The 13,460-nt window shown below is 40.8% G+C and overlaps 1 protein-coding gene across 8 annotated transcripts in view; it reads right to left on the reverse strand.

Annotated features, from left to right (window-relative positions):
* The window catches only part of nrxn1a (neurexin 1a), a gene marked incomplete at its 3' end in the record, with an annotated part of 60,703 nt that overhangs the window by 43,628 nt on the left and 3,615 nt on the right, over positions 1-13,460 (reverse strand). For 3 of the 8 annotated variants that reach the window (XM_083932702.1, XM_083932703.1, XM_083932700.1), the window contains exons 3-4: positions 8,529-8,546; positions 7,758-7,787 (exon numbers count right to left, since the gene is read on the reverse strand). The exons of 3 other annotated variants lie outside the window; for them this stretch is intronic. In XM_083932702.1, the coding sequence (XP_083788828.1) occupies positions 7,758-7,787; positions 8,529-8,546 (48 nt within the window). The remainder of the gene's footprint in view (positions 1-7,757; positions 7,788-8,528; positions 8,547-13,460) is intronic. 2 more of the 8 variants (XM_083932705.1, XM_083932701.1) reach the window with 1 other exon arrangement.

A 13,460-nucleotide genomic window follows, 5' to 3' on the forward strand; every position in this document is an offset into this window, starting at 1 on the left:
CCATATATAAGGCGCACCGGATTATAAGGCGCACTGTCGGCTTTTGAGAAATTTGAAGGTTTTTTGGTGCGCCTTATAGTGCAGAAAATACGGTAATCTACAGTCTTCTAATTTAATTAATTGTTTTGTCTGTAAAACATTAAACGGTGTCAAAAGGCCTATCACTATTTCTCGAAGCCCAACGCGTGTCACCAAATGTCTTGTTCTGTCCAACAAACACTCTATAGATATTTACTTTACTATGATATTAAAATAATGAAACACATTCTCATTATTGAGAAGATGGAACCATCAATTGGTAATGAGTGCAATCTTAGTAAAATACTTTATACTTTACTATACATACTTTACTATATACTACACATTACAATACTTTATTATGATTATTCAATGGATTTTACTTTCCATCCTAGTATTCATTTCTTACACTGCCACTGTATATTTTATTCTTGTATAATATATATTATATATTTTATTTTCTCTTGATTAAAGAGATTTGAATTGTCTCGTTGCTGAAATGTGCTCTATAAATAAACTGTCCTTGCCTATTCTATCTTACTTTTTTACTGTTATCATCAAGTGGGTTTTATTTTCCATGTCACAGTATTTTCCATTAAGTATCACTTTCTGTACCTGTTTTATGTTCAGTCTGTCTGTTTATGTCATGTTATTTACTTATTATAAGTATAAGTACATCTCTGTATATGCTGTATGAAAGGTGCTATACAAATAAAGCTTATTATCATCAAATTTTGAGAATCTTTGCTTGAAAAATGACTGTTAATTGATCATAAAAGTAGTTGTTGATTTCTGCTTTACCTAAAATACAATTGACATAAACAGTGAAAAATACCTGCAGCGATTTCAAAGAGTCCAGTGTGATATTTAATTTACAGTGATAAAAAAGACTCAAAAGAAGCATTTTTGCTAGGTAAAATATATTAAAATGGTTTTGAGCAGATATAGTCTTTGCAAAGTGAATTTCCTTGAGACACAAATAGAACATAACTAAATATCTTAAATTGGTAATCCCTTTGAATGTCACTTCAAGATAAAACAATGAACAGCATCTCTCTCTCTCTCTCTCTCTCTCTCTCTCTCTCTCTCTCTCTCTCTCTCTCTCTCTCTCTCTCTCTCTCTCTCTCTCTCTCTCTCTCTCTCTCTCTTCTCTTTCTCTCTCTCTACCCTCTGGTACCCAGGGAAACCAGCTTGTTTCCATGACAATGTCTGCAGGCGGAACAGTGTATTTGTCTTAAGCTGGATAAGATCAGAGTCAGTTTCATCCGTGTTAGACACGCACACACAGCAAACATACATATCATGGCATATAAATGCAAGGAAACGAGCTAAAGCGCTAGAAAAGACACTGAGAAAATCTGCATTTGTGCATACAAGCAGTTAAATATATCCACACAGACACATAACAATGCTCAGATATTCATGCATGTAAATCCATACCCATACTGCACTGTGACACACACACACACACACACACACACACACACACACACACACACACACACACACACACACACACACACACACACACACACACACACACACACACACACACACACACACACACACACACACACACACACACACACACACACACACACACACACACTCCTAATGAAACCCCTTACAGCAGGTTGTTAACAAATAACAAGAGCATAAAGACCAATTTTCATAAAGGTATTGTAATGGGTTTTTAATGAATGCTGTGGCTATTTCCGGTTTCGTAGTTATTCCAGACAAGCACTACGAGTAAATGAGTGTGTGTGTGTGTGTGTGTGTGTGTGTGTGTGTGTGTGTGTGTGTGTGTGTGTGTGTGTGTGTGCAACGCCTGTGAGTGTAAGTGTGTGTATGTGTTTGATCTTATTTTGGCGAACAGCAAAGAAATGAACTTCAAATGCCAGATGGGGTACTGGAGTGAATCGCCAATTGGGCACCCTCAGCCCCCACTCAGCTACAATGGAAATTGCTAGAACAGGTAGCAGACAATTGGAGCACCAACTTGCCTGTTTCTAAAAAAAAAAAAAAGGAGTTTGTGTACGTGTATGTGTGTATCTGCATCACTGATGAATACCATTCTGGCTGATGCGAGACTGTGTCAAGTCGGGGAGCCCAAGGAGAGATGCATCGCCCCTGCTGAGAAACGCTGCAGTCTTATCTCCCTTCCTGTCTCCCTCTGCGTCTCCGACCTTCTCTTTCCACCTCTCTTTTCCCACTTTCTGAATGCGTTCCTATCTTTCCTCACCATCACTTTTCTACACTCCTTTACCCTATCCTTCCCACCCCTCCCTCACACTTGCAGTCAGGCTCCGCTCTATCTTTTCCCTTCATCCTCTGTAAACGGGGAGTCCGTTTGATGTCTTTATTTTTAGGCGATTACAGGGTGCAACGGCTTTGTGCGTTTCCTATTAGCATTGCGGTGAATGTGCGAATATGTTAATGCATACTTGCTAACAGGATGGTAATTGCATACAATTACTAGTAAATGTATACATTTACTAGTGGGATTGCTTTATATTTCCCATGGTGAGTTCTGTAACTGTGCATCGCCCTGATAACTTGGGGGTAGAGCTCTGTATGTGGGGCTGTGCCTTTCATTACAAGAGCTGCATGGGTGTTAAGCATTAATGAGGGTTGTAGTACAGAACTGTAACGGGTGTTAGGAGCAGAGAGTGGAGGCAGAATTAGCCCCATTAGGGACTAAGGGCATATCCAGAAAAATTGTGCATTTTGCAGTAAAAACTTTGTTGCAATTGCTTTATCCCTGCCAATGGCCAGAGGGGGGCACAACTTAGTTTTAACAGTTTTTTTTTATTCACAGCTCAAGATGTGGCCATCAGGAGCCAAATTCATGCCAGTCAGTCGGGCAGGCAGCCAATCACCAGACACTTGCCTCTTAACACCAAGCGGCTCTCTCTCACGTCGAGTTGAGTGCTGCTCACTTGCTCGTCTTGCTAAATTATGTAAGCATTACAACTACAGTGGCTAATGTGTGTCTGGAAAATATATTTTATTGACAGATACTGTTTTTACTTCAAGGCTTAGATGATTTTACTAGCAGTCGTAGAATTCTGGCAAATGCAAACAAGATATACGTATACTTTCTGTAAGAAAATATAATGAAAAGATTCTCTTGAATCTGGTCAGATTTTGCGATTATGCTGTGTTTCAGCCACATTGGCAGTTAATTCACTATACCTACAGGCACAGACATGAGGCAACTTCCTGCATTGCTTTCTACTGCAAGTAATGATTGGTTACGAGTACTTTGTTGCAGTTTAATCCGCTCATTATTTTTTTCAATTTACTGATTCATCCTTTAGTCTGATAATCTAATAAACAATATGGTTTGATGCTGTTCTTTATCATTCATGATAGTATATTGAATATTTTGGGGGGTTTGATTGTTGGACGGACAAATTTAAAGACTTGGGCTGTGGGAAATTACATCAGGCATTTTTCACAGATTTCTGACATTTAATAAACAAAACAAATAGTTTATTGCCCGATAGTCAGGAGATTAATCAATAATGAAGTAATTATTAGCTGTAACCCTGAATGATATTAAATTCAAAAAGCAGGGAATCGTCACATTTGGGGAGCTGGCATCAGTGAATGTTTTGCATTTTTGCTAAAGAAGAAACTTCTATAAATTAATAGAATATATAAATATATATATAAATGTTTTTTCAGATGATTGACTAGTTTAATAATTGAAATATTTTTTGAGCATTACAAACTAAAAGCCACACCTGAGAGAGTTGTTGAGAAATTCTATAATACAAATAATTTAGATAACAAAAGTATGTATTCTAATTTAGTTTATTTATTGATGAATAAAATTACTGATTAAATAAATAATAATCAGTCCTAGTGTGATTTATAATTAGCACTGTTGGATGATGATGAGTAAGAGGTAGGAGACATGCTGTACTGTGCTGGTAGTGACTGGTTCCTCTTGTCTTGGCGTCTGCTACCACTCCCAACCCCACATATGGTAGTGTCAGCACGGAGCCTGTCCTCTGTGTGGGTTTAAGTATGTGTGTTTTGAAGAGCACGCACATGTGTACGTCCGGGAGAAAGCAAGAGCGAGGTGGAGGGACGAGCACAAAAGAGGCCTTTTGAATAGAAATAAAAGTGTTAAATTGAACAACGTCTGTGTGTGTGTGTGTGTGTGTGTGTGTGTCTGTAGCGGAGTGTGCGTCCATCTGTGTCTTTTTGCACGTAAGATAGTGTGTTAAAAATGAGGCGCTTTGATTGCCGACGCTTTATGAGTCACAAGTGATGACTCACAATCCACCTCCCCTGAACATGCACTCATGCACACACACGCAAATATACGGACACACACCACGTTCTCTGTCCTGCCTTCATCCACTGACCGTGAAGAATATGTGCAGGCAGCCTTACTCATGCATATTTACACTGGACACACACACACTCACCTACTCAGCGGGCGCTCTCGAAAAGGTTATTGTGTGCAAGTGTGTCTGTTTGTCCGTCCGTTCAAGTGTGTGTGTGTGTTTGTGTTTGTGTGTGTGTGTGTGTGTGTGTGTGTGTGTGTGTGTGTGTGTGTGTGTGTGTGTGTATGCGTGTGTGTAAAGGTCACTTTAAGCAAGGCTGACCACTTGTCTACGCCGTGCAAAGAATGTTGGATTGATATTGAGAACACTTGGACACGCAGACAAACAACTGTTATTAACCATCCAACCTGCCACAAGGCTTAAAATTATTAAATCAACATAAACAAGCATCGCTGCCAATTACGTCTAAGAGCCACTCCTCAATCCTATTCAGAAGCTACAATCACTCATTCACCCAGGACCCTTCACGGTCTATTCTTGGCCAGACAGAGAGAAGAGAAAAGGGCAAAATCTGCTACTTGGCTTTAAGCACATTTTCCATCCAGATTATTGCTGCTCAATACTTTTCAAAAAAGGAAAAAATCCATTTCCTCTTCCTTTGGCTGCTCGATACTTATGAAAATCCAATTTGGCTCCCTCTTTTCTTTCTTCCCTCCACAATTCATGCATTCTCACCCACTCAAAGTGATTAGTGATCTGCGGGTATCGTTTCCAGGGAGAATGGCTGCTGTGTTTTATCGAGGAGGGGAAAGGTCCAGGGCTCCCCATCAGGGCTGATGTCCCTTGCAGAATGACTGGGCTGGGAGGGCAGACAGGAGCACTGCTGTCCCTTTGCAGATACAGGCAGTTTCTCTACATCACAGGAGAGAAGACGACTCACTTTATCTCTCCCTCGCTTCCTCTTTCCCTCTCTACTCCCTCTATCATTCATTCCTTTAGCTCTTCTCTCAGGCACAGTCGCCTTTTCTCAATTTCTCCAGCACACACACACACACACACACACACACACACACACACACACACACACACACACACACACACACACACACACACACACACACACACACACACACACACACACACACACACACACACGCACACACACACACACACACACACACACACACACACACACACACACACACACACACACACACACACACACACACACACACACACACACACACACACACACACACACACACACACACACACACGCACACACACACACACACACACTCTCTCTTTCTAAAGGCACCCCTCACGCACAATCCGCCCCCTCAAAGAAACTCATTTCAGCTTTGCGGGCACCTCAAAAAGCCTCTTTACGCTGAGCTAACCTAAGCTAGGCTTCGTCTGCACCATTTGACAGCCTTTACTCCTCAGTATGCAGAGCAAAAACACACTCGCAAAAACACACACACACACACACAAACACACAGCCTTTTCAGTTTCTGAAAGAGACTTCAAAAGGTTTAAAAAGAAATAAAAGGGAAAGAAAATCAGCCACAGTTCTACATTCAGCCTATCACAATCCAAGCATCCGTAATAGTGAGGGCTTCCACTATACACAAATGCACTGAATGCATTGTGTTATAATGCGGGAAACATATGTTAATACATGTTGGTCGTTAAGTAGGTTATTTAAATTACTGAGCATAAGCCTCGTGAAGCAATTCGTTTCCACTGCCACCTGGATGATTCATGACAGATATTTGAAGGTTGAAACTCCAGCACTGGGAGCTTACTTTGCAACCCAAACATAAAAATGCTTCGATAGAAATATACTTGTCAGAGTAAAGATGTCTCACTGTGATAGATGGACGAGGACAATTTGTGCTCCATTCAAGACATTTCTATCCACCAGTTTGGAAGAACATTTCATGAAATAGCACATTTCAGCCAATACATGGCGGTCCCCGACACAATGGGAGACAGCCGCCATCATGCCCTCTCTCGTCCAATCAAAGAACACAATAGATGCAGATAACCCAGTCACAGCCAGGCCTGTCTTTATGTGGGTCAATCAGTGCATTCATCAGCGTCATGCAGAGCCGACAGATCCAGCAGCACCTACCTTCAGATTTTCAAAAGCATTGTAGGCCGGAGCTCAGATTCATTCACACGCATGCACGCACGCTTTAGTATGAGCACGCTCGCACACTAATGCATCAACAGCTTACCTTACTGAAAATGATGGCAACTGAAAATGAGAACTTGAAGCCGAACAGCTCTAACGGTCTGCATTACCATACATACAAGAAGAGCTTGTCAATACATTCGACGAAAAAAAAACAACAGAACAGCCCATTAGCCATACACATAAAATAATCAGGAGGGGGCTAGGGGGTTGGGTACCTCTGTTTTTTCCTAAATTCACAGAGGGTGGAGTCCCAAACAGTGAGAAAGAGGGCAGAAAAAAGAAAGACAAAAAGTAGGAGAAGAAAGGCAAGAAGAGAGAGGTGGCATTGTGACTTTTGTTCATCAGTGAACAAGTTTCAAAAAGGCAGAACAGTGGCACTTCTCTGAAGGTTGTCCAAAACACCGGACAACTCGGGGGTTGAGGTATAAAAGCATCACTTTTATACACATGAACATCTGTTCGGAATCACATGTGCTTGCCAATGTATGAGCAGGAGCTCATGTGAGGATCAGCGACAGCAGAGCAAAACACATGCTTGAAGCCGATAAAAAGCCATGGATGGATGTGGGGTGTTCTTGAAAGACGCAGCAATAATCGATTCCAACCATGATGTAAGATCACACATGCATGTACATCATGCACGCACACACACTAAACGCTCCCATCCTCTCGATCAAACTCTTACATACAGATGAGAGAAAATGAAATGAGGTGGAAGAGTAAAGACCAAATCAAACCGTCCATGGAGTCAGTCGGCCCATTTCCATGACCTGGAGCCCTGACAAGTCTGACTAGCCAAGCACCGCGAATCGGCAGCCGTCTACACCCTCCCATTACCCCCTCCCACATCAGCAGCCATGATCATAGTATATATCCCAGCAGAAGTTGCTCTTAGGCTCATCACTCTCCTCATAAATCAAATGAAAAAAATGGTCTTTAAGGCCATATTTCATTTTTTTATTATCATGTTATTGCTCCACTGCAAGTCATCCATTTCAGTGGGAATTAAAACTGAAATCCTTGATGAGTCCAAATGGGACCGTTTTAAAATGAAGAAATCTAAATTACAGAAAATAACTGACCTTAGTTCAGTGCCTAGAGAGACAACTTCTTCCCGTGCCAGGTGGTGATGAAGTGGGGAGGGGATAAAGGGAGCTGTGAGTGCGGGGGTGAGTAGGTAGGGGGGTGATGATATAGCAGAGGACAACAGGAAGTGAGGTAAGAGGAGGCCATACCTTGGTCGCCAATCATCAGGTGTGCCAGACCTTAAAGGAAGACAAGAGGACAGTCAGCACAGCAAAGGATCATGGAGTGTGAGTGTGTGTGTGTGTGTGTGTGTGTGTGTGTGTGTGTGTGTGTGTGTGTGTGTGTGTGTGTGTGTGTGTGTGTGTGATTTTTCTGTGTAAAAGTGTGTGTGTGCATGTGTATGTAGGAGTCCTCTAAATTATTCAAAATGTCTATAAAAACTTGCTTTGAAGACACTTACTCATCCTAGGCTGTGATCCTACGCACAAACAGGTACGCACACAGCCAGTGGTATACAGTATTTGTGTGCCTACAGTATGTCTCTGTAACCTCGAGGCAAGAGCCACTTCAGATGATTATACATGGGATGTAGAACTTACCAGATGTCAGCATCCAACCCCTACATACCCACACAGACCAACATACATTTACACTGGCTACCTTGACCTGTATTTCCACAATAGAAAATGTAATGAGAACACGAAGACCAGAGAGGAGAATGAAAATGACAAGACTGACATGAGAAAGATAGAAGAGAGAATGGAAAGGAATAGTGAATATAACATGATGATAGAGAAAAAAATAAAATAAAAATGTGTATTTAAGCATAAATGTAAGGACATGGAAAAAGAGGTAATGGGAAGCAAAGAAGGTTTGAAAGTATGTTTGAATAAAGAGCAGGAAGAGAAACTTAAACAAAGACAGACATAGAAGGAACCGAGAGAAAGACAGATGGACAGATAGATAGAAGTGCAACCTACCTGGAGTGTAGCTGTGCTCTGGAATGGTGTTGCGGCCGGGCGAGGAGAGAGAGAGACAGACATTCATTAACATGCATGCTAAGCCCTTGGGCTACCATGGCTACTTACTGTAGTGAACATGCACACCTGTCCAGGGTTACCGTGGTAATATACATGCAACGTCCACGCAAACGTCACAATGGATACCATGCTGCACTGGTAGCCAAAACTGAGGTTTGTCTATATATAAATATATAGATATATATATAAAAAATACACAATCTCTCTATATGACTCCACATGTACATATACACTTACATAAAGGAACACACACATACCCACCCATACTTGTAGAAACGGGGTGGACGGGGTGTGGGTGAAAATACACTTTCCTACCTGTACGTTGGGATTCAAGAGCCGTTTACCCCTGAACTTACCTTGCAACCGCGTCCTCTCCCCAGAGCCCCCAGACAGATAGCATGCAACATACACATACACACACTCTCAAACACACGCACTCATACTCACACACACACACGCACGCATACATAAATACATACATTCAGTCTCACAGCCTCTCTCTCACTTTCTCTGTCTTTCACACAGACACACATACACTAATATTCAAATATGGCAGTAATAATGACGTGAATAGCAGGAAAATATCAAATATGTAGGGATGGATTAGCAATGCAGGAAGACGAGGAGCATGCGTTGTTCAGTACTAGTACAGTGTGTGTGTGTGTGTGTGTGTGTGTGTGTGTGTGTGTGTGTGTGTGTGTGTGTGTGTGTGTGTGTATTCTGAGCTGTGTGCTCATCTTGCCTCTGCCCTTGTGTTAGTAGCATGGCAGAAACAGGTGGAGCCATTAGCATGCTAACAGCAATTTGCCCTCAAGGACAATGCAAGTCAGGCCAGGCCTAACAAGCCAAGTTCACTCTGCCTTCACTGGAGGGCAGAATGGCTTAGACAGTAATTACATTTATGCAAAGCCCGGCCCAAACTCTCTTCACTATATCTCTACATTCTTTCCCCAAAACTAACATATTGTTGTGCTTTGGAACAAATCCTCTTTTCTCACACTGATATGAAAGATAGTAATATACTGTCTTTGTGGGGCTGCTTACAGTATACAATACTGCTTTTCAAATGTTTCTAAGATTTTCACAAATCTGCAAAAAATATAAGTGTGGATAAAAGTGGATTATTAGGGAGCCTTGGAGATATCGTGTAATTGTAAACGTGTAGGGAAAACTAACACTGCCACAGTCAAATTACTTCTCTCTGGCTTCAAACACGGTCCTAAGGATCCTATTTTTTCTCCCTGCAGAGCATACTCATTCTATATTAAAGATTCATAACCAACTTTTTTCCAGCTAATTTTCAGAGGGTTATAATTTCATCTGAAAGCTTTATTGCGCTGCTTCAGTGAGGTCGCTGGGTTCAAAATAACACAATATTTTCAAGGTACAATATAAGAGATAAACCTTTATACAGACTCCATACTGCCATGACTCTTACGAAACAACTGCATGACTCATGGACTCATAAATGATCTCCATTCGCTATGGTTCCACTATATACGGTCAATTCAACCACAAACTCTGGCTGTAACATATTATTTTTGTGTGAGCATTTATGCCTTTTACCCTTTGCCATCCACTTCCATTTCTCTTAGATACCACCTTTAGATTCTCTTCTCCGGAGTGAGATTTATTTTGACGTACTATAAAGTTGATATGAATAACTCACTGGTAGTGATATTGATGAATGGATATTAGCCCAGCCTGCGGATCCTGTGGTCGGAGATATCCCACTGAGTCTGCATCTTGTCAGAGCGAAATGAACAACAGTACATGGGGCCAGTTTCTAAAATAAAATGTTGTATACACAGCATTTCCAAAAATTTAAACCATCCACAAAGAATACATCATCTGCTCGATTCTCCTCTCAGATGTCTTTGTATCTATTTTCAGAGAACGAATGCCATGATTCAGAGAGGACTGAGATAAGAACCAGGCATCAGATTTACTCTTAAGCCGTTGTTTGCACTCTGTTGTCCATGGTTTGTGCTTTGTTAACTGGCCCCATTTGCTGCTGTTTATTTATGTCTGAAAACCTGCTGGATCACTGGAATAACCCTGTCCCTTCTTTAATCATTTCCCTGAGCTAATGTCCATGAATTAAAATAATATCACCAGTAAGTAACCAAGGAAAATACATGAATAACCCTTTAAAATAGCCATTTAGCCATTCACAATTTCCACCATCATCTAACCATCACACTCTATACCCTGCTTAACTCTGAAATGCAGAATATAAGCAACATTTATTCTGGTAATGCTATATGATTTCACATGATAGCAAATTACTACAACCAAATACGGTGCTGTTCACCCTGTGTTCATCCATCCAAGCAGACCTTCCTGACTGGAACCATTTTGTGAGACTATCATTACAAACACCAGCCACTATTGCTAAGAGAAAAAAAAACTTTCAGCACTTCTACAGCAATACTCACAACTGAAATGTGAGTGCAACTCTTGGAATATAAAACTGCCCCTTAAAAGGTAAAAGTAGACTTTTGTTGTGCGATAAATTGCCAGTCCAAAGCGGGTATTATATCTGGTTAGTGCCTTTGTGTAAAATGTCTACACCTCCCATTTAGTTTGTAGAGCTACAGTGCCGGTAGGTACCCCAGTGGTGATGTGACTAATGGTGGTGCTGGAGCCTGCACAATGTGTTTCTCTATGTGTTTGCATGTTTGTGTTACATGTGCACCAAAAACATCAGACTGGATTAGACTGGCTTGGATTAAACATAATTCTCAGTGCAGCACCGAGTTTCTGCAGAGTGCTGATCATGTAAGGGCCCCGCACATGCAGGGTGGAGCACTAGTGCTGCAAGTAACCATTGTTTTCATTACTGATAAATCTGTCAATAATTTAGATTAATCAATTCATTGTTTAGTCGATACAGTGCCAAAGAAATAGGGAAACATGTCACTCAAGTACAAGGTGAGATGTATGAATTGCTTAGTTGAAAACTTACATTTTTTCAATTTACAATGATACAAAAAGGAGAAAAATAGCAAATTCTCACATTTTAGAACCTGAAACTGGGGAATCTTTGTCATTTTTGTTTAACAAGTAACTTAAAGCTATAGTGCGTAACTTCTAAAGCCCCCTAGAGGATTTCTGCGTTATTACAACGATACAGCCGGTGCCTCAATATGATGTATTGCCCGGTATAAATGCCCCCCCCCACCACCACCACCACCACCTATACCCCTCCAGCACGCAATTCAATAACATTTTTATGCTATTTTAAAGAACAGCCGATGCAAAAAAATTAAAAATGGACTCTTCAGAAGAGGTATTTATTGTATTTTTTTTGTGCCTCAGAAACACAGAATAGTATGTTTAGTTACTTATCAAGGAGAGTTTCTGTTTATCAGTATAAATACTGAAAAATACCGTGAGGTGTTAGAGGAGCTGAACGGCTTAATCAGTGTTGTATTATCTCCTCTTTTAGTGGCTTGGGTAAAACGGATATTTACAGACACGAAGAATTTACGCACTATAGTTTTAATGTAAGGCTGCAATGATTATTTTTATTGACTTAATTTTTTCATTCATTCATTTCTGCAGATTACTTGCTGAGTGTTTTGTCTATGAAAAAAAATGCCTGTTGAAATATTCACAGCTCAAAGTGATGACTTTAGAGAGCTTGTTTTATTCACTCCAAAAAGATATTCAGCTTACTATGAAATATGATGAAGAGAAGCATCAAAAACATGCATTTAAGAAGCTGGAAGGAGCAATTGTTTCACATTTTGGCTTGAAATGAGTAATTACAACTTCTTCTCAAGCAACTCGATCAACAATCGATTAATTGACCAATGATTGCAGCTCTACTTCAATCTTTAATTATTTCTCTGTCAATCGAAAACTCATTTCAGCACAAGTGAGCATAGCGCACCAGCTACCTTCCCTACCTGCTTGGAAAATTAAAACCAGTGGTCAACACACTAATTATTGCCTTAAGGATGCCTGTCATACAAAAACACCCAAACACACACATCCACTAACCATAAACATGTAAATACAGCAGATTTGTGTGGCAGACATGCCTGAAGTCACTACGAGCTGAAACAGCTGTTGGCAGCAAGACGCTGAGGAGGGGGGGTAGGTAGAAAGGAAGGAAGAGCAAGGATGGAGAAACACTCCTGGCATGAGGTCTTCCTATTACTCCTGTCTCCATGGTAACCTAGGCCATCCCACTGCCCACTAAATGCTAGGGTGTGATAATGTGGCTGGCTAAAGGGGAGGTGTGATGCTGACAGCGGTGCTTGGGTGGAGTGTGAGGTCAGGTCCGTGACAATTTGTTGCACAGCAAGGCCACTCTGCCTATTTTGGCAAATGCATTTGTGTCATTAAAATATCAATCGGTATGGCACAACGCAATATTTGACATTGAAAAGAAAAAAAAGTCTATGGAGGAGTTGAGAGTGTTATTGATTAAGAATGCAGATTTACTCTTCAATGAACTGAAGCAAATCTGATGACACATACAACTAAGCAGGGAGAAATGAACGCATTTGCAGTATTGGCCATAACAAGGTAGCAGAGTTCATTAAGCAGCTGTTTCGTTTTTGTAATGGCCATCATTACAGTGCCCTGTATTGACCAAAGGCTTGTTTGACAGTATTAAGGGGGGGCGTTCTCTAAGAGTTGAGTTATTAAATCATTTGTGAAACAACATTTTTATTTAGCCTCTTCCACATAAAAGTTTTATTTTTTATATCAGGCTGTTTATTGTCACATATTTACTGTATACTAGTTCTACTACTATTAGAGTCAGGACACTATTTCCTCTTTTATAATGCATAAGAACACACACTGAACATGCTCACACATACACAAACGCATCTTAACAGGCTGCAAGCTGTTCAA

The sequence above is a fragment of the Echiichthys vipera genome, assembly GCF_963691815.1.
Source record: "Echiichthys vipera genome assembly, chromosome: 18".
NCBI lineage: Eukaryota > Metazoa > Chordata > Actinopteri > Perciformes > Trachinidae > Echiichthys > Echiichthys vipera.